At 43.4% G+C, this 22,163-nt stretch overlaps 2 protein-coding genes across 2 annotated transcripts in view; both read right to left on the reverse strand.

Annotated features, from left to right (window-relative positions):
• The window catches only part of FTSJ3 (FtsJ RNA 2'-O-methyltransferase 3), a 1,310,428-nt gene that overhangs the window by 1,218,906 nt on the left and 69,359 nt on the right, over window positions 1-22,163 (reverse strand). The window lies entirely within an intron of this gene.
• CTNND1 (catenin delta 1) overlaps window positions 1-22,163 on the reverse strand; it is a gene marked incomplete in the record, with an annotated part of 1,335,518 nt that overhangs the window by 193,963 nt on the left and 1,119,392 nt on the right. Inside the window, 1 exon segment of the mRNA XM_044076626.1 lies at window positions 15,762-15,827. Coding sequence (XP_043932561.1) covers window positions 15,762-15,827 — 66 coding nt within the window.

Consider the following 22,163-nt stretch of genomic DNA (forward strand, 5'->3'; position numbering starts at 1 on the left):
AGGATTAAAACTGAACATGTGGTCATTTTCACATTTTGGTCTCTGTAAGGTTGGCCAGATGGGTGATTCAGGTCCAGATGTCGGTCCAACAACCACAGCAGATGCTTCAGGGGAGGACCAGAGAGATGAACCAAACCTGTCAGGGCCAAAAGGAGGCATTGAGAATAACCTTGGCCTTCCACCTCCTAGCTTTCTGAAGAAAATAAGAGGAAATGGTGGAAATGCATAAAGACTACCTGGGGTCAACTGTAGACTAGGGCATATGCGCCTGTCCCTGTCGAGGGATTAGGGCAAACTAACTACTGCAGATGTTTAGGTAAGAAGCAAAAATCTCAGCAAGGTTTGCCCCAGGGACAAAAAAATCAGCGTCATTGACTGAGGTATCATTCACATGGCAGTACAGACCTGCTCGGTTTGTCCACTAGTAAACTGGACATCCCCAGCATGTGAGATGTGATTCGAAAGTGTCAGGTAGACATTGGATATTGCCAAAATCTCAAGGATTCCCAGCCCAGTGGGTATGAATGGGTTCCTCCCTATTGATATATCAGACTACTCCCATACTGTCCATCTGGATTGAGATCACACCTTCAGGAAACGAGTCTTGAAAAGCCTGTAATGCTAGGACTGTCTTCATCACCAAGACACAGATGAGAAGACTGATCTCTAACCAACTACCTAGAAAAGTCTTTCCTTCGAAATCCCCCCTCCACCCCCTTACCCCAAAAGGGAAGCAAAGTACAGTTGTGTACACTTACCATTAATGTAGATGTTAGAGTGTATTCACTGTTGCAGTCATCACACTTGGGTTATCTGCCTGAAGATAGCCCTCAGTCAGCCCGAATACCAGAGACTTAGTATTTCTGCGTCAGTTGCTGTCGCTCCAGGACTGATGTAAGGTCGTCAGGGGTATAAAAACAGGCAGCAGATGCCATTACATCATTTTTTCTTGCCCCAAATGTCAGGAGCCCCCCAAACAGGGAGCTAAGTTATGGTGGAGAAAACACCACCACTAAAAAGTAAATACCAATACCCCTGAAAGGGATGCGTAATAGACAGAGGACAGAGAAAGACAAGGGGGCTGGAGGGACAGAAACAAGGACTGCAACAGTGAATACACAAACATCCGCATTTGTGGTAAGTGTACACAACTGTACTATGTTTGTTTTATTTCACTGCTGCAGTCATCACACTTGGGTAGATTCCCAAAGCTGAAGAAAGGGTGGAATCAGTCAAGAAGAGTTGGGGCTGGCTAATATGCCCTGCAGGACTGCTGTTGCAAAACCTGCCCTGGATTTGGAAAAGATAGGCAGGTGGTAATGCTTGGTGAAGGTGTGTAAAGAACTCCAGGTAGCAGCTTCCAGGACGTCCTGGTAGGGACTCCCCTGAGGAATGTTGCAGAGGTAGAAGTTGCCCTAGTGGAATGTGTTTTGACCCCCTGAGAGGTTGGTTTCCATGGTGCTTGTAGCAGAAATGGATGCAGTGCGCTATTGATTTAGAAATTGTTTGTTGTGAAATGGCCTTGCCCTCTGCCCCTGGTGCAAAGCTGACTAGTAACTGGTCAGATTTCCTGAAGGGTTTAGTCCTATCAAGGTAGAATCTGAGCTGTCTTGTGCACATCCAAGGAGTGCAGAATCCTTTCCCCTTTATTTTGAAGATTAGGGAAGAAGGTTGGCAAATGGATAGATTGGCTGAGAGCCACACTGGACACCACTTTAGGCATAAAGGAAGGGTTAGTCCCGAGTGAAACCTTATCAGCATGGAAAATAATGAAGGGTTCCACAGCCATAAGTGCTTGCAGCTCACTCGTCTAGCTGGAGTGATGGCCAGAAACAAGGCTGTTTTCCAAGAGAGGAATTTTAACTCTGCTGACACTGCAGGCTCAAAGGGGGGCATAGTGTGAGCTTTTCCACTACAAAGTGGATGTCCCAAGCAGGGGTGGGTGCTCTCCTTTGTGGCCTTAAGTTGCTTGCCCCTCTCAGGAACTGTTTGACAAGAGGGTGAGAAGAGAGGTTGCTCAGTGTTGTAATGAGCTGAAATGGCAGAGGCATGGATCCTAATGGAGAAGGATCAGCCTCTGTGGAGTAGGTCTGCTACGTAATCCAGGATTAGAGGTAGGGAGGGCAGTGCTGTGTTCTTGCCTTTAGACTGAGTCCAGGAACAATACCTTTTCCACTTAGCATATGATTTCCTTGTACTGGGTCTTCTGGCTACAAGAATGACGTCCAGCACCTGCTTGCTTAGGCTGGTCATTGGGGGAGAATTTAAGGAATAAGCCAGGCTGCAAGATTCATGGTTTGCAGTTGTGGATGCAAGATCTGTCCCCCCCTGCGGGGGGAGGTGGGTTGGGATCCGAGGTAGGTGCCAGGATGGCACCGGTAACAGGTTGCACAGTAGTGGGTACCAGTGCTAGCGTGGCCAGTCTGGGGCAATCATCATCTTCCTTGGTCTGTCCTGTCTTAACTGGAGTAATATTCTTGAGAAAAGAGGCAGAGGGGGGAATGCATAGATTGAGAGGTTTTCCCACTGGAAGGATAGGGCATCCACTTTCCAGGCCCTGCTGTGAGGTGTTCTGGTGCGAATTTGCTGAGCTGGTGATTGCAGGGGGAGGCAAAGAGGTCCACCTCTGGGGTCCCCCATTTCTGGATTAGAATACTGAAGGTGCTGGGGTCTAATTGCAACCTGTGTGGGTCTAGGAGATTTCTGCTTAAGTCGTCTGGCAGAGAGTTTTGTTTGCCTGGCAGGAATTGAGCTTGCAGATGGATCTTCATGTCCAAGGCAGTGTTCCACAAGGCCATGGCAAGCCTGCAGAGTGGGTAAGAGTGGGTTCCCCCTGCTTGTTGATGTATCACATAACTGTGGTGTCTTCTTTTATTAGCAGGGGTCCTGGTGAGAGTAGGGACCTGAAAACTGTCAGAGCGTGCTCAACAGCTAGCATCTCTTTCTGGTTGATGTGCAGAGGAGTTTGACTTGGGCTGCAGTGGCCCTGAATGCACTTGTCATCCAGGTGTGCCCCCCCAGGCATAGTCTGATGAGTCTGTGGTTAAAGTCTGGGCAGCGTGGGGTTGAGTAAAGGGAAGTCCCTTGTTGTGGTTGTATGCTGCTGCCCATCAAAGAAACTCTGTCCTTAGACAAGGTACGATAGGTATGATGGTTTCCAGGTCCTGAGAATGTTGGCACCAAAGACTTAAGTACCACTGAAGTTTCCTCATATACAGTCTGGCATATGGAATTAGTAGGATGCAAGAGGCCATGAACCCTAAGGCCTGCAGGATCTTCCTTGCGGATAGCCGTGTTCTGCTGGCCATTTGAGCAAAGTAGCCTGTCAAATAGTCTTCCTTCCCTGGAGTACGGAATGCCATAAGGAATGCCATCTGGGATGCTGTGTCCAAGCTTCCTCCCAGGAATACAATCTTTTGACTGGGGACTAGTTTTGATTTATTTTCGATCGTGTACTCCAGGCAGGTTAAAAAGCTCTTAACAAATGTCAGGTGCTGCAACAGCTGTTCCAGACTGTCTGCCCAAATCAGGCAATCGTCCAAGTATGGGTAAATTTGAAATTTTCTCTGTCAGCAATAAGCAATGGCTGGAGCCAAGCATTGTGAATACTCCTCTGGGAGCAGTGGATAAGCCAAAGGGAAGTGCAGAGAAAGTACAGTTGTGTACACTTACCATAAGATGTTAGAGTGCATTCACTGTTTCAGTCATCACATTTGAGTTATCTGCTTACAGTAGCCCTCAGTCGGCCTGATTATCAAAGTCTTGGGTCCTGCTTTAGTTGCTGTCTCATCTTCCGTGACGTCAGGTGGTCAGGGGTATAAAAAGCATGCAGCTGATGCCATTACATCAGTTTTTCTTGCCCCAGATGTTATGTGCCCCCCTTAATGGGAAGCAATTTTATATATATATATATATATATATATATATATATATATATATATATATATATATATATACACAAATATATATATATATACACATATATATATATATATATATATATATATATATAAAAAAGCAATTACTCCAAAAAGCTTTAGGTATAGTAGAGGAGAAGAGAGGTATAGCCAAAAGAAGCCAGGAGGCTGGAGGGAGGGTAACCAGGACTGCAACAGTGAATACACTCTAACATCTACATTTATGGTAAGTGTACACAACTGTACTATGTTCTTCGTGTTTCACTGTTGCAGTCATCACATTCAGGTAGCTTCCCAAAGCTAAGGATGGGAGTAGGAATTTAGATAGCATTAGGACCAGCTATAAGGCCCTGCAAGACCGCAGTGGCAAAGCCAGCTCTGGATTTAGAGAAAATTGGCAAATGGTAATGCTTGGTGAAAGTATGTACAGAACTCCAGGTAGCAGCTTCTAGGACCTCTCTGGTAGGAACACCTCAGAGAGGCTGTAGAGGTAGGTGCAGCCCTGGTTGAATGGGGTCTAATCCCATGTGGGATAGGTTTTCCAGTGCTTATAGCAGAAATGAATGCACTGGCCTATCCATTTAAAATGGTTTCCTTTGAAATAGCCTTCCCTTCTGCCCCTGCAGCAAATGCCACCAGCAGCAGTTCAGATTTCCTTTGAGATTTAGTCCTGTCCAAGTAAAATCTAAGTTGTCTGTGCACATCTAAGGAGTGCAGTATCTGTTCCCCTTTGTTCTATGGATTACAAAAGAAGGTTGGCAAATGAATGGACTGATTAAGAGCCACACTGGATACCACCTTGGGCATGAAAGAGGGATTGGTCCTGAGGGACACCCTGTCTGCATGAAAGATGATGAAAGGCTCCACTGCCATAAGGGCCTGTAATTCAGATACCCTTCTTGCGGAAGTGATCGCTAAAAGGGAAGCTGTTTTCCAAGAAAGTAATTTGGACTCTGCAGCTGGCTCAAAAGGAGGAAGAGTGAGTTTTTCCAATACAAAATTAAGGTCCCAGGCTGGAGTTGGGGCTCTCCTGGGTGGTCTTAGGTTTTTGGCCCCTCTGAGGAACTGCTTGAGCAGTGGGCGAGAAAAGAGGGGTGGTTCTGTGTTGTAATGAGCTGAAATGGCTGAGGTGCGAATTTTGATGGAGGAAAAGGAAAGGCCCTTATGAAGCATCTCAGTTAAGTAATGAAGAATCTGAGGTAAACTGGGCGCTGCTGCGGACATCCCTTGAGTTTGGTTCCAGGCACAGAATCTTTTCCATTTTTCAGCATAAGATTTTCTAGTACTAGGTCTTCTCGCCTCCAAAATGATATCCATCACAGGTTTGCCGAGGGATGCCAAGGGTGAATTTAAGTGACTAGCCAAGCTGCAAGATTCAAAGTTTGGAGCGGAGGGTGCAGAATTTGATTCTCCTACTGGGACAGTAAGGAAGGTGTCTGAAGCAGGTGCCACGGAGAAATGTGTGACACTGCGCAGGAGTGGGTACCAGTGTTGGTGAGGCCAGTCTGAAGCAATAAAAATAATTTCTGGCTTGTCCCGTTTGACTTTTAGTATAACTTTGGAGAGCAAAGGCAGAGGTGGAAAGGCATAGACAGACAGGTTTTTCAAGCTGAAGGACAGAGCATCCACTTTCCAGGCTTTCTTTGTGATGGGTTCTTGTGCAAAATTTGTATAACTGGTAGTTCTGGGGTGAGGCAAAAAGATCTATGTCTGGGCTCCCCCATGTGCATGTCAACATGTTGAAAATCCATGGTTCCAGTTTCCATTCGTGAGGGTCCATGAGATTTCTGTTTAGTTCGTTTGCCAGGGCATTCTGCTTTCCTGGCAGGAATTGAGCTTGCAGTTGTACTTGGTAGCTCAAGGCCGTGTTCCACAATGCCATGGCTAGTCTGCAGAGGGAGTAGGAATGTATACCCCCCTGCTTGTTTATGTACCACATAACTGTGGTGTTGTCCGTCTATCAGTAATTTTCCTGGATGAAGGTAGTCCTTGAAGGCTGTCAGTGCATTTTGTACAGCTAGCATTTCTTTTTGATTGCTAAGAAGGTGCATTTGATTTGGGTTCCATTTGACCTGAATGCACATCCCTGCCAGATGAGCCCCCCATGCATAGTCTGATGCATCTGTAGTTAGGGTTTGGGCAGCAGGGGGTGGTGTGAATGGCAGTCCCTTGTTTTGGTGGCAGGCCTCTGCCCCACCATAGTAACTAGGTGCAGGCGAGGTATGATAGGAATCATTGTTTCCAGGCTGTGACAATGTTGACTCCATAAACTTTTTAAGTACCACTGAAGTTTCCTCATATGCCGCCTTGCATATGGAATTAGAAGAATGCATGAGGCCATGATCCCCAAGGCTTGCAGTATTTGCCTTGCAGATAGCAGGGTTTTTGTGGCCGCCTGTTTGAAGTAAGTCACCAAATGAATTTGCTTTCCTGGCATAAGGAAAGCCATCTGGGAAGTTGTATTCAAGCTTGCACCCAGGAATGTAATTTTTGAGAGGGTACCATTTGAGATTTCTTTTTGTTTATGGTGTACCCCAGACAGTTTAGAAGTCTTTTTACAAACGCCAGATGTTTTAGAAGAATGGCCTGGCTTTCTGCCTGAATTAGACAATCGTCCAGGTATGGATATATTTAAATATTTCTTTGCCTGCAAAATGCAATTACTGGATCCAGGCACTTTGTGAATACCCTGGGCGCAGTAGACAAGCCAAAGGGCAGTGCAGAGAACTGATAATGCATGCAGCCTGCTTTCAAGCGCAGGAATCTTCTGCAAGGTTCCCTGATGGGGATATGCAGGTAAGCCTCAAGTCGAGAGTTGCCAACCAGGCATCCTTGCCTAGCATGGGAAGTAACTGGTGAAGAGTCAGTATCTTGAATTTTGGAATGTCCAGACAGGTGTTTAGAGTAGACCGGTCCAGAATTGGACGCCATGATTCGTCTTTTCTGGGTACCAGGAAAAGTCTGGAATAGAAACCTTGTACCTTTTCCTCTTCTGGTACTAGTTGAATAGCCTCCATGTTTAGGAGGGAAAGTACTTGTTTCTGAGCCTCTACCCACTGATTTGGGGGCAGGTCTGGCCACCCGTTCGGAGTTGGCAGCATGTGGAAATGAAATCTGCATCCCTCGGACACGCTATTTAAAACCCATTTGTCCTGGGTTATAAGTTGCCACTTTCTTGAATGAAGAGCCAGTTTTCCCCCAAAATGGGCAGCCAAGAGGTAAGTGCTTGGTAATTTCAAAAGGAAGTCATTGAGACTGCTTACCATAGGGTGGTGCCTTGTTTCCAGATTCGGAAGTGGAAGCACCCCATTGCTTAGTTCTGAAAGTCCCTTGGGACTGAAACCTGGTGGTTTTGGAATGTCTGAGTTTGGCCGTAGTGGCTCTGGAAGGAGCTGGAAAGGACCAGTTCTTAGTAGGCCAATGCCTACTAAATCTAGGAGGTTGTACTTTTAAGAAATCTTTCACAGTTTACATAGATTTAGCTTTATATTCCATCTTTTTTTAGAACTTCTTCAGCTTTATTGCCAAATAAGCGGTCCTGCTGTAAAGGAGCATCCAAAAGTTTTGCTTTAACATGATCAAGGAGAGATTGCTCCTTAAGCCAAGCATGCCTTCTAAGCACAGACCCAGTAACAGCAGCCCTACAAGAGGCCTCTAAGGAATCAAAACCACACTACAAAGTATGTTTGCCAACTTGTTCAGCTGAATGCAATAAATCCTGCAAATCTTTATTCTCCACAGTCAGAAATCAACATCATTTTCAGTTTAAGCAGTCCCATGATATGTTGTTGATATTTTAGCATATGAAATTGACAGTTTAAAGCCCTGATTGCCAAGGATGCAGAAGTGTAAACCTTTTTACCCCATCTATCCAGCGCCCTGGAGTCTCTATCAGAAGGTGTAGGACTTTTAGCAGTAGAAGCCTTAATGCCCTTGGGCCTCTGTGAAATGGTTTCAGGGTCCGCAACAAGATTTTTGAAAAGGAATCTGTGGGACTCAAGAACCCTGTAGTACCTGTCTGGTTTGCTAGGGGCTGGAGGCAAGGAATCAGGGGCCATACTGGATTCTGAAAACACAAACAATATCTAGTACAGGAGGTATAGCCAAAAGCCTATGCTGAGGAAGGAGGAAATCCCCAAGCCTCTTTTTGGATTCAGAAAAATCCTGACTTTCCAGTGGAAATGCTCCCTTAAGGTATGTAAAGTTTCCCCAAAAGAGAAATCCTCAGGTGGAGAAGCAGAGGGAATGGAATCATCTGTATCAGAGTCCTTATAAGTAGTTATGGACAAATCCAGATAATTAGAAGTGTAAGAAGAAATAGAGTCCTGTTCAGAAGATTCATAGTCAAATTCAATCCTACGCCTCTGAGTGGGGGGGGTGGTTGACTACCTCTGATTAGAGTAAATAAATCTTCAGCCATTTTGATCATTTGTTTTTTTATGCATAGGGGCCTGAACATGTGGGCCTTGGTGTTGGTTTTTAGACACAGATCGAGATTTAGGCCTTAGCACTGAAGTTGGAGTGTTTAATATGCAAGTCTGTAGGCCTGAATACACCCTCAGAAACCGGTGCCTGCTCAGCGGCTCGGGACCCATCCAAGGTAGAGACATCCGCGGGTTCCATATGTGAAGCATCTCGCGGCATACCGGACTCTGAATGGGTCTCAGTAGAGGCCTGCGAATCAGGAGTAGCGAGGATCAGGGGCTGCGAAAGCGCCTGAGTACCTGCGAACTGGCTTAGGAGAAGAGTCGTCTGCAGTTTTGGACCTCAATGGCCTCTCTCTCTTTCTTTGCTTTTTTTTGGTATTCCAGTAGTCAGATGGCTAACAGACGTCATTTCTGGATAATTAAACAGAGAACCGAAATATTTTGAAGCAAAAATGTACCGACGGATAGTGCGCTGATTAAATAAAGCACAAAACTGACAGCAAGGTACGTCGTGGTCAAGGCCTAGGCAAGGAATACAGTACAAATGAAAATCCTTATGAGGTATTTGCTTCCCACAAGTAATACAATTATTAACTTTTAATGACATGGTAAGGAGCAAAAAAAAAAGTTTCCCCAATGGGGTACTTAGCTTTAAGTTGAAGACTTGTGTTCTGAAACTCGAAAACGAAAATTTCAGGAGTCTGCCGACTGGCACTTGCGAACTGCTTCTGCTTCAGGCACCGTGCAGCAAGAAAGACTAATGTAATGGCGTCAGCTGCATGTTTTATACCCCTGACAACCTGACATCATGGAAGAAGGGACAGCAACCGACCTAGGACCCAAGACTTTGTTAATCAGGCTGACTGAGGGCAGCCTGCCATCAGATTACCCAAATGTAATGACTGCAACAGTGAAACCCGATGATCATCATCAATGGTTACAGCGGCTATTGGGGGGGGGGGTCATGACATAGGTGAGATCAACCACTAACTGATGCATTTTCTGAATATTCAATACTTGGTCCAATGCTCTTCAATATATTCATTAATGATTTCCATGCAGCCATTCCCAGCACTAAAATAGTGCAGTATGCAGATGACTCTACTTTAATCTGCTCTGTTCCTAATCGTCCTGCTCTCCAAGCAGTTACCCCATCTGCCTTTACAGCCACAGAGAACTGGATGTTTCAAAACCACCTCTCCCTTAATGCTAATAAATCCAAAATCCTACTTTTCTCTCCCTCTAAAAACCTGCACCTTAAACAATCTTTCAATATTCCCAGTAATGCCAACTCCCTAATAGAAGTTGTCCCCTTCGCTAAACTTCTCGGTGTTATTATCGACGAACACCAAAAATTCGATACTCATGTCCAATTAAATTTAAAAAAAAACAAAAACTTGGGTTACTATACAGAAACTCCCACTTCCTCTCTCCCTCTACCAGGCAAACTCTTGCCACTACCTACTTACTACCATCACTATTATATGGTGTCCCTCTTCTAACCAACCTTGCTTCCTCCATTCTCCTCAAAACTAGAAATCTGCTACAACAAAATCTCCAAATTCGCTACTAAATCTAAACATTGCTCCCACCATTGCTCTTTCCTACACATGCTAAAATGGCTAGAGCTTCCAAACTACCTTGATTACCTCCAACTCACTACAGCCCACAAAGTAATCTTTAAACCTACTGCATGCCCTGCTCTAGCATACATCCTTCCTTATACTCCCCACAGACCCCTAAGATCTGCACAACAAAATCAACTTTCTATTCACAAACCAAAACATCCCGCTGGCCAGTGTCTGCTATCCTATTCCCTAGCAAAAAAATGGAACTCTTCCCCCCTCACTAAGAATCTCCAATAACCCTGAACTCTTCAAATCCCAGCTCCATTCTCATCTCTCCCAAAACTGGAAATTTAATTGCTCTCTGCCCCCCCTAATCCTAATAAACTCATTCCTACTTGTTCATTAAATACTTCTTCACCTTGCTATTCTGCCCAACAGCTTCCCCTTGACATTTCTAACATAACTTTTAATGTATATAATGTAATTACACAGCTTTCTTACTGTACTCTCTCTCCCTATATACTTCCATCTAAACCTATATTACACATTTGACTAATAACTAACATTCTACAAATTGTCCAACACTTCTAACTTTACCCTCCCTTCCCCCCCTTCTATTACCCCCTATTGTTTTTTTCTCACATATGTTCTTCTAATAAACAATTGCCTCTTGCTTCACTACTCAACCGCCTCTCTCCCCCCTTCCTCCACTTTTAGGTATTTACTCCTACTACTCTGCCTACTTTCCACTACCAGTCTTCGTTACCATGCATGTTCTTTATGAACTATCCTCAAGTCTCCTATACTCTACTTTTTATTGTATTTTTATTGTACCTTTGTAATTTTGGAGCTTTTCTCCCCGGGTCTCCACTGAAAATGGGCTCCTTGAGCCCAAGTGGACCACCCCGGTTATCAAACTGGGAATAAATAAAATAAATATTGGTGGGAGACTTGCAGAAAGTGTTCAGCAGAACTCATGTAATACCTTGCCTGAGGAACTAGTGTGACTGAAGCAGGCATCAAGCCCAGAAGTCTGAGAACAAGTCTTGCTTGGAGATGAGGAAGATGAAGGACCTCTGAAGCCATCTGTTGTATTGATAGGATTCTGGACTGTTGGAATTTGGCTATTTGAGTAGTTGTGTCCAGGTGGCATCTGATAAACTCTCTCTCTCTTCTTTTGATGTCAACTGGCTCTTGGCAAAATTGATAGAAATTCCCAACTGTGGAGCTAGATAGAGAAAGAAATTCCTGAAATGAATTAGAAGTCCCCTGGTTGGTGCTAGGAGGAGCCAATCATTCAACTAGGGAAACATTTGGAACCCTTGCAGCATGAGGTATGCTGCTACTACTGCCATGCATTGGGTGAACACACTGGAGGCTGTGGCGAGGCCAAAAATCAGTGCCCTGAAGTGAAAATGACTGGCTTCCAGACAAAAATGGAGAAATCTCCAGCAGTGCTTTATCATCTTGATACGATAATACACATCCTGGGGCTCTATGGAGTACATCCAGTCATCCTTCCTCAGAAGAGGTAGGATGGACTGAACCATGACCATCCAGAATTTTGTCTGCTTTACAAACTGGTTGAGATGGTTTAGCCAAGGATGGGTTTTCGGTCCTCTTGCCTTTTTCAGAACAAAAAACCTTTAACAGACTCTGGATTCCACCTAGTCTGCGGGGACTTGCTGGATGACTTCTAGTAGTGTTACTTCGGCTACTGCTAAATCCATCTGAGTGGAACATTGGAAATTCCCTCAGAGAAAAAAACAAAGGGAATAATGTAGCCTATAGTGACTATCAGCTACACCCAGGAATCTTAATTGATGGCTTGCCTGGCTTGAAGATGTAGGGATAACTGCCTTCCATCTGTCTCCAGAATGCAGCAGTCAGGCAACTGTTAAGGAGCACTGGAAGGGTTTCTCAACGAACGAGCCTCAAAACCCTTTTCAGTCCACCACTGCCTCTAGGGTGACATCCATTAAAATTACCCCCCCCCGCCCCGGGGGAGGTCTGTTAGCAGTTGTCTTGACCAAAACCCTAAGATTTTCTGGAACCATAATCCCCCTTCCCTTTGGTTTTGGGAAAAGGTCCTTTGCAGGGTGGAAAAACTTGTGCCTGTTTTGCTTCTGGTAAGCATTTTTTTTTCACCCGAGGTCCGAACAGAACATCAAAAGGGGCATCAATGGACATCTTGAAGCCTTCTGTGAAATCACATAGGCACTTCCAGGTGTCCCAATGGATGGCATGGCTGATGCCTACTGCCCTAACTGTACCATTAAGCTGCATTCAAAAGCAGGCACATGGTTACATTTTTCATGGACTGGAAGGTAGATTAAGACTCCGCAGACTTTTGGATGTTCACAACAGGTTACCTGAGAGATTGACAGTTCCTTTGTCCTATGGTAAACAATAGGAGCCATGCAGTTCAGTACTCTTAAATGCAAATGTTGCTGAAGTGTATGTTCATTTCCCAAATCTGTCCAAAACCCTACATTCTCTGTTGGGGGAATGAACAGATTTGTGCACCTCTGAGGGCACTGCTTCATAAAAATATGTCTCTTCTGTGACAGGCACTGGTGAGGAGTCTAAATGCCTCCTCTTGCAGGTCCATTTCCTCAGGTCTGCCCACAAAGGGGCCTCAGAGGAAGGACTGGAATTGAACAGGGAGCTCGCCTGGTGAGAACCACCCCCCCCCCAGAGGCTAAGCGAAGCTGACTGTCCTTGTTGATCAGGATGAATGGACATGGAAATAGAATACACAACACTGGGACAAATCTAAGTGGATAGTCTCACCTCTTCTCTACATTTGAAGAGAACCCTCCCTAATGCCTCGAAATAGGAAGATAAAAGTGGAGTTGAAGGACCACTCCCCAAAGTCATGAAGGGCAGAAATGAAATGCCCTCAGCTCCAATCAGACTTGGCTCAGAGGAAGATAGCTGCACAGAGTTGTTCAGAGCCAATGCACAAGAGACAAGGAAGGATACACAAACTTCTGATTCAAAGTAGACTCCCCCCCCCCCCCTTGCCTAGGCTCTGATGCTTCTGCTCTAAAACTAATCATGATCAGATAAGGCTGGAGATGAGAGGGTGAGGGAAACAGTGAATAGAAGTCAATAACACAATGCTCCAAAGTGTGCGCTCCATGGGCTTAGAATCTGAAAGTCATATGGGAACAAGAGAAATTAATGGTGGGGAAGCAGGGACCATTGCCAATGCCAAAGAGATCAACGTTATGTGGACCACCCAGCTAAATCAGTATCTTTAGAAACTTCTGCATCAATCTGTAAACATCTACTTACAATACACTCCTTGATATACTGAAGGACTTGAAAGATGAAGCCATCGATAGTGGTAGGGATTAACATTGCTTGCTTCTCCTGTAAAAATGTGGAAAGAACCTGGGACTAACCAAACCTGCTGAAAAGCATAGGGGACAGGTATCTAAATAGAGCCAATGAACATCTGGATCCAAATCCCTTGGTTTCTTAGTTGCCAGACAGATTTGCTTCAGGGGATTCTTAGTTGCCAGACAGATTTGCTTCAGTGGTTCTAAACAAGTTTTCTAGGTTTTTCCAGTGTTCTCCCTCTTTTTTCCTTGCTTGGCTCCTTTCCTTTTTCTTGAGGGATTTTTGATTTCTGCAACTTTTTTGATAAAGGCGAGGGCATCTCCACAGAAGAACTGACTGACCCCTCCTCCACTGGGGTGGGAAGAAGGCAGGGGCCTAGCCTCAAAAGAAGCACAATCTTCACAGTCCTGCCCTAGTGAGATGCTCACAGTCCTGCCCTAGTGAGATGCTCCCAGACAGTATACAACATAAGGAATGAGGGTCTTGTGGCAGGATCTTGTGCCCACAAGCCAAGCACTTCTTGAAGCCACTGACCTTGTCAGATATGCTAGAACAAAAAAAAAATGCACCTTCATAAAAGAAATACAGCAACAAGAACTATACAGGTTAACACCAATGTCTAACCTTAACTATGTAATTAGTAGCTCTGAAAGCATATAACCAGAAAAAGCAAATATTTTTTCATACAAGTTATCCTAGAAAAAAGTAAAAAAAGTGAAAATTGGTCACTTATCTAATCATAGTGTACAGACTTTGAATCCCACATCTTGATAGATCAGGCAGCAAATGAGATAGGTAATTTGGGGGCCAGAAGGAATTATGGAATGGGGAGGAGTCAGAGCCCTGAATCCAAGCTCTTGCAAAAGGGCCAAGGTCAGATCCATTTGGATCCGTCCGATAACCCAACTGATGGATCAGATGAAAGACATCAAAATTAAACTGCTCGAGTTGGAAAGCATGCTAGTTTTGGTTGCATTTTTTTTTTTTTTTTTTTACAGCTTCATCAGAAATCATTAGCAATATCCTCTGTGAGGACACCTCCCTGTTATCTACTTGTATCAGTCTGGCAGTTAATTGCTGGGTAAAAGTGCAAGCCTTTTACCCACAACAATCCAAAAAACAGTGCTTTCCCTCTCAATGCAGTGTGTGTGTGTGTGTCAAGTCCTGGAGCCAACTTGGAACTCCTGGCCATTTCTCATGAAACTCCAACTTTGTTCCAGAGAGGGTTTTTGTTAACAAATTGCAAGTCTTGGCACCTGTATAACTTGCTTTTTCCAGATGCAGGTGACTGGGAATCAGGTTCAACAAATGATTTTGAAATGCCTGTAATAAGGAGAAATGCAGTAAAGCCTTCTCCACTCCCAGGAGTTTCAAACTCTTACCAGCATCACAGATCTCCACATCTCTAAAATGCCCTTTATCAAATTTGTGGCTTCACTGAATGAAACAAGAGGAGACCAATAATAAGATGGTCTCATATGCATCATACCCCAAGACAGAAGAGAACTTGCTCAAGTAAGCCCGGCCTTCAAGTCTAAGTCAAGACATCAGACAGAAGGATCCAGTTGGTCTCTCAGCTGATACGCCACTTAAGGGCAAGGACAGACTGTTGAGACTTGCACTCTGGCCACACTCTGGCGAGGTAACTGAAAACATTATTAGCTGAGGTATACACCAACAGGTTGGGGTTTTACTGTCTGAATGTATGATCCTGTGGAGGCAACAAAGACATTGTGTAGCCTTTATTTTTTTTTTTTTTGAGGAAGCATGCTGAAGGTGGCCCAGTAGATGGCAGTCTGCCTTCATAAAAAGCAATGCAATTTAAGCACTCCTTACTGCTGAAAAAGGACTGAATGTGCAAAAGAAGGCAAAGAAAAGAACACAAATCTATGAAGGTCAAGGGAAAATCACAGGCTAACAATGCTGAGTACTGCCAGTACAACTGAATGGAAAGGTAATTTTGGACAATATTGGTCAATATATATATTCTGGGGATACAGAGCAGTGGGGAATACATCTTAGCCAAAAATAAACTCACATTTAAGTACATCTGCATCCATTAGGCTACTTTAGGGTAGAACAAATTAAAAAAATACTGCAGGAATACTAATACTGAAAAAAGAGCACCAAAATGTTAAAGAATTTCCTAACCACAATTGTCATTTAAAGTACAGTTATTTACTGTCCTTACTCCTAAAATATTTCAGTTAGCAACTGAAGAGTGTAATAATGCATAAAAATATGACAACTAGCAGAAGGTTTGAGTTTAAATACCACCTCAGTTCTCCCCTGAAAGAGGCTACTAGCCTAGTGGGACTAACCTGGTCAACAAATAAGTACTCATAAGCGTATACAGCAAACTCCTCAAGCACCACCAGAGTACCAAACACTGAAAATACTGCATCTTCCAAGTCAACAAGGGGTCCAACACCACAAAGACAAGTTTAGCAGTCTACAGGAGGTGGGTCAAATTTTAAGAAAGAAGGAAAGTATTCTCCTACCTTTAGCTGGAGTGTTTCTTTTGGGGAAATCCACCGTATCTGCAACAGGATCTTCATTTTTCTTATCTTAAGAGAAAAGAAACAGTCAATAACAAGAGTAGCAATTTAGATTTTCAAGATGCACTGCATTACAGTACAGGTGCAGCAGACTGACAGCAACATGACTGATGGGAGTGAGTGAACAGTGAAAGACAGGAGATAGTGGGCTAAATATCTTCAAAAGAACTACACTCAATGTAATTTTATTTGAGGAATTGTTACAATCATGTTATGGAAACTCCATGGACAGTTAACACCCTGGTTACTGCTATATCCAACTAGCCACTATCCCCAGTACTGCACTTCCATCTGGTCAACCTCATGGTTATCCCAAAAAGGTAACATGCAGATTAGAAGGTGGTCAAGCAAATGAATAATTTCCATGTTGGTGTCAACACTACTGCCAAGTGTGTAGGTATAAACTTGATATTCAAGTCCCTCAAAGGGCACTAGCAAGATATTAAAACTAATTTCACCTAGCAGCAAACATCCCATAGATAAACACCCCAATACTGTTGGAAAACAGCCCAAATAACATCCACCTGTACTACTCTGAATCCAGAAAGCTTTTAACTGCTTCACAAACAAACACTTTAGTGCCATCACATGGGTCACAAGTGACAGTGGCACACAAAATGTGCTGTTCCCACAGCAAAAGGATAAAAAACTTGCACCTTCAGGCAGATGCACCATGGAACACAACTCGTCTGACTAGGAAAAACAGCCTACACAGGCATACATGCATAACGTGTGAAGATATGAGGAAAGTCAAGGGTGATTACTACTTGGCACTACCTGGATCTCAACTTCAGTTCTTAACTGGGCTACCTTACCTGTGGAGTCCCCATGTCTTAACTGCACCTGCAAGTCTTTCGTCAGGTGTCTCATTTTCCCACTGCATCCCAAAAACATGCAGCAAATAAAGTGGCAATTTTCAAAACTGCCCAGCTGTGGTCTCTCTCCTCAACAGACTGACATCTTACCCAGGACCTAGTATCTCAGCCTTGTAGCCATCAAATGATAGGACAGGCTGTGGCTCCCCATAACCCTGAAATAAATAAGGTGAAGGAGTAAATGAACTGGGAAGAGTAGCTATTGTGCCTCTGAGGTTAGCAAAGGTATTAAAAGTACTGCAAGCACAAGCCAGGGTTAATAAACTCTAGCTGCAAAAAGCAGTTAAACAGTTTGAAACAGACTAAATGGTTGGGGGTTAGTCAGGGCAAGAAATTGCCAGAAACAGATGCTCAAAAAGTTCAAGGTGGCCTGTGAAAACCAACATGGGAAAGAAAAGGAAATTACAGACAAATAAGTTAAATGTACACCCTTACCTTTAGCAAACCATTCATCTTTAAAATAACCATGAAGGCAAGGAAACGAGGTGTGAGAAGAAATTGTGCACAGAAGGGTGAAAAGGCAGAATCAGCAACAGGAAACAAAGTAGAACAACAAAACAAAAAAGTACAAGTCAGAAAAACATTAAACTGCAAGCAAATTTAGCATCTTAAAAACAAAACTAAGAGGACAGACTTGGCTCTCAATTATGACAAAAGTCTACAGCCTCACTGATTAATCCAGAGTGTAAAGGGGGAAGAAAAAGCACTACAAAGTGCACTTCAAAAATGAATGGATCCTTAAGCAACACCCAAGACTGCAAAAATGAGCTGACAGCTTACTGTACTTACAGGAACTCAAAATTAATATTCTTGAACCTGCTCAACACTTTTTTTCAAGTTCAGGAGTAAAAAAAATGGGTACTGTTCTGATAGTTAGCTGTAAATTCCTGAAACTATATGATAACCAAGGCAGACGAAACTAAGGGGAAACCTGCCTCCTTCAATGACTTCCCATCAATAGGTTAACAAGAGTAATATCAAAACGGGGGAGATTTGTGCCCGCAAGCTTATTCTATGGATAGCATCTTGTACGCAAAAGTGAAAAGTGGGGATAAAGACTGAGCACTTCAGAAGGGCAATAGTTACAGCACTTTTATACGCAATAACTGATGTCAGTGCAGTAAGATGGACAACAGATGTGATCTACATGCAAGCGTTTTTCTTTTCTTTTTTTTTTTTTTTAAATACTTTTGGAGCAAGTTATTTTAACTATAATGGTAGATCCTTTAATATGCTTTTTTTACCTCTCTGTGCTAATGTCGCTGTAGAATATCAGAAATGGAGATCGGAGGGATAGAGAAAGCTTTGATTCTAAAGATGCTTCCAATGCACATTACTTTGTTTCTGGTTTGGAATTTTTAAAGTAAAGCTCGCAGTACTTTCCAATGGATATTAACTTTTTTGCTGTGTGAGAGTACAACTGAAAGCAATGGATGGTTGCTAATTACAAAGTGCATCCGGTTTCTGATGTGAGAAGGCTGTATGAAAGCTGTAAAAATTAGGTAGAAATTTTGAGATGTTACTGATTTAGAGGTGTCAAAACCAGAATCGGAGGTGCTGCAGCTAACTGGTACTAGAGGGTAATAGGGATGAAGTAACAGATGGGTGGGTAGGAAGCAATGAGACAAAAACAGCAAAAGTCAGGTCAAAGAAGAAATTAATAGTGGTAAGGACACGTGTGTTAGAAAAAAACATGATGTGGTTAAGATTTGGGAGACAAAGTGGTGGCAAGAGATGGAAGGATTGTGGGAAAAGACATGTGACAATCAGGGATGACTGCTGAAGGCAGAGTGGCACTAAACAGAAAGATGTGGTAATAGTTAACATTCCGGTCCACATGCAGGAACAAAAAATGGAAATGAGGGGGGGTGGAAGGTTGATGACAAAATGAAGAACCACCTAAACATTCAGCACTTCACTGATAACCCAGAAATGCAGACCTGGAAATATCTGCAGAACTAAACCAAGACACAAGTATGGCTAAAGTGTTCCTAAGGGAAGATAAAGATCAAGCCTATGAAACACAAATACAAGTGGTACAAAAGAAAGCACAGTTGTGTGAGCACATTTACTGGCAATGGATACTTTACTATATGTGATAATTTGCCATAACTGAAGGTCTGTCCCTTTGCCCAACTTCCAGAGATATGGACATGCCCTTCAGTTGAGCTAGCTTGTTGCCCATGCCAAATAAAAGGAAGACCAACTACAGCCATCATTTTCCCCTGAATAAAAAATTGTGGCTGAAAGAACTACCTAGCTTTCTGCCAAAATTAGGCACTGTCCCACAAAAAAGGGGGTGGGCAATCACTTTAGAAAGAGATGAAAGGAACACGACTCATGATGGGAAAATGTTGCCCATCTAACTCACCCCTCCCTCATAGTGGTCGAGGCCAGGAGCTCACCAAAAGCTTATTCCAAACACAGTAAATTCTGCAGTGAAAGCTCATATTCCTTTAGTGTGTTACAAATGTTCAAACACATACTGTTAGAAGTATGTTCACACAAATGTACCAGAAGAATCACTGCTGCAATGCAAATTCTTACACGTGAAGAGTATTGTTACCTAGGGGACAGTGACTGCAGCCCCAGGGCAGAGTATCATATGCACTATAAAACAGCAGAGGCAAACCCAGTCAAGCTTATGGATTGTAAATGTAGCTTGCAGTGATCGGAAACAGTATAAAAGGTCACCCCAAGTAGAGGGCTCAAAAACATCTAAGCTGAAATATTCTTAAAAGCTACAGTAGTGGCAACTGCTCTTGTAGAATACATCACAAAGTGATCATAACAGAATGCAAGGCGATTTGCCAGCCATTTGGAAATCTGGTTATATACTAGTTGGCTTCATTTTCCGGGCATTAAAAAATAAAGATGAGAAGTCAGACTGCATTCACTTACCCCCCCTCAATGCAATATCTCAGCTGTCAAAAGATATCCATTAAAAGTAAGCACTTTTCCCTTTTGCTCTGTAATTTGGGATGAAAAATGGTAAATTAAAATAGAGTTAACACCAACTCTTAAACTACCTTAAGCATGGAGATTTCCAATTATCTTGCTCTTGGAGAAGGCTGCATTGCTTTATGCGCACATCTTGCAGTGCACAATTATCCACGCAAACGATGGCTACAAATAATGCGATTTTCCATAAACTTGTTGAAATGGTTTGACGGGCATTATTTTCTCCATGATAAAATTCAGATGCTAAGGGGCTAGGTCTCTTTAGTGGCTAGAGGTGAAGGATGTCTTTCGAGAATTAACATTAGAAATGTATGTCAAAGGAAGGATGTCCACTGGGAGACGTGCAGTGATGATATACAACTGCAACTCAAAAGAAGTGCAACAAAATGTGGTCACAATACAGGTACTGCACAGACCTATAGGTACAACAGGAGCTATAAGCTCTGGTTATCGGAAAACCAATTAAAACATTTTCTATTAGCTACAGAAGGCCTCCTAGCATAAAGTTTTCTAGCCATGTACAGTACAAAGACCCTCACACTAAGGAACTGGTTCAATAGAAGAATAAAGTTGAGATTATCCAAACTGCTAATTTGGGACTTGAGTCTTGGGTGAGTTAAAGATCACCTTGTTGTTAGTAGGGTATAAAACCTTCATCCAACTACTGCACTCTCCTTAGCTGGGCTAGCTGGCAAAACCAGGACTGTCAATGCCACAGTATCTTTACCAGTACAGTTCTTACCCTCTCCTTTTATTACTATAAGGAGCACTACTAGAAGCCATGGTAGTGACTGACGTATCAACCTGTGGTCCTGTTTCCAGAGGGTCATGAAGGTATTCAGCAGCCAGGCCTCTTTACATTGCTGCCTGAAGCAAAAGCTTAAATAATGACTCTCCAAAAAAGAGTCAGTACTTCTACTTCACCTCCACATAAGCTCTACTGCTCAGTTTTCACTTATGCAGAGTGAATAGCCTGTTCAGGCAGATTGCTAGGGAGGTTCTGGCTTGGTGGGATAAATGTAGCTTGAAGACGAGACTTTCTTGAGGCCATTTCCCCATGTCCTAATCCATCATGCCTAGTCTGCATAGGAGACGCAAGAATGGGTGCCTCCTTATCCTTACCTGACATATACATCACAGTGGTACTTGCCCATCACCTTCAGGGTTCCTAGCTTCCAGAAGGACTTGAATATTTAATGCACATATCATGGATTTTTTTTTTTTTTAAACATTTGTGCTTTTTATGTTGGTTTGTCAGTTTCTCAAACTTTTAGATTATCCATTTGTGCACCCATTACAAAGTCTGATGCATCCATCACCAATGTCAGGGAGCATTATGAAAACAAAACATTCCCTAGTTGGACTGGAACTGATGTGCCACCAACATGAACTCATTACAAATGGTTGACCAACAGTGGATGAACCTCTCCAGAGACTGGTGATGGTTGTGACTTCCACAGATTTCCAAGATAGCATACAGACTTTCCTTGAGTATTTGGGCCATGGGTACCATTACAACAAAAAGTCCTTGCCATCATGTGTTCTTTGGGGAAACAGCTAAAGAAATGGCTCAGTACCTTCTGCGACTGGAAAGATACCCGACCTAGGTCCAGCACTGACCCCCCCCCCCCCCCAAAAAAAAGAATGTTTTGAATGAAAATATCAAGCTGGACTTTTCTATATTCAAAGAGCTTTACCAAGATGGTTCTGCACTGGATGGTGTACTGCAAAAATCTGTAAAGTTCTTCCTGTGTATCAGGCAGTCATCCAGAAAGGGTTATACGGGAATGTTCTTTGCTCTCTGGTAAGCAAAAACTGGAAGCAGCATTTTTAATAGCAAAAAAAATATATATATTCTATACCTCCTATAGATGCAAGGAACTGCTTGTGCTCCATGTGAAGGAGGTGGGAAATTAAACATACTTCTTATTCAGATCTAGCAATAAAAGCAACCAAAGTAAGCTGGGAGCATTGGAAAAGGTTAAAGTACAGTTTTGTACCTACCATAAATGTAGATGTCCAATAGATATGCAACTGCAGTCATAACATATGGGTTGTCCTGCCTCAGGAAGCCCTCGGTCGGCCGGATTCCAAAGTCTGGGTCCGGCGTCGGCTGGTGTCGCCTCCTCTCCGACGTCAGAGCGGCTGGAGTATAAAGGCATCGGCAGACGCCATCTTCTTCAGTGTTTCTTGCCCCAGATGCCAGGTGCACTCCTAGGAAGGCTAAATTTGGTGAATGGATAAACAATTCCAGACATGCACAACAGTAATAAACAGATACACCATAGGAGATACCCCCAGCTAATAGGAAGGGGTAGTGGACCCATAAAGAATGTTGCAGAGGGGTAGGAGGGTGGGAAAATCCGACTGCAGTTGCATATCTATCGGACATCTACATTTACGGTAGGTACAAAACTGTACTATGTCCTTCAAGAATGCAACTGCAGTCATAACATATGGGTTGAATACCATAGCCAAGCTGGGGGTGGATGGAACTAAGAAAGGGATG

This window comes from Protopterus annectens, chromosome 1.part1 (genome assembly GCF_019279795.1).
Source record: "Protopterus annectens isolate FY-2018-M chromosome 1.part1, PAN1.0, whole genome shotgun sequence".
Classification (NCBI taxonomy): Eukaryota; Metazoa; Chordata; order Ceratodontiformes; family Protopteridae; genus Protopterus; species Protopterus annectens.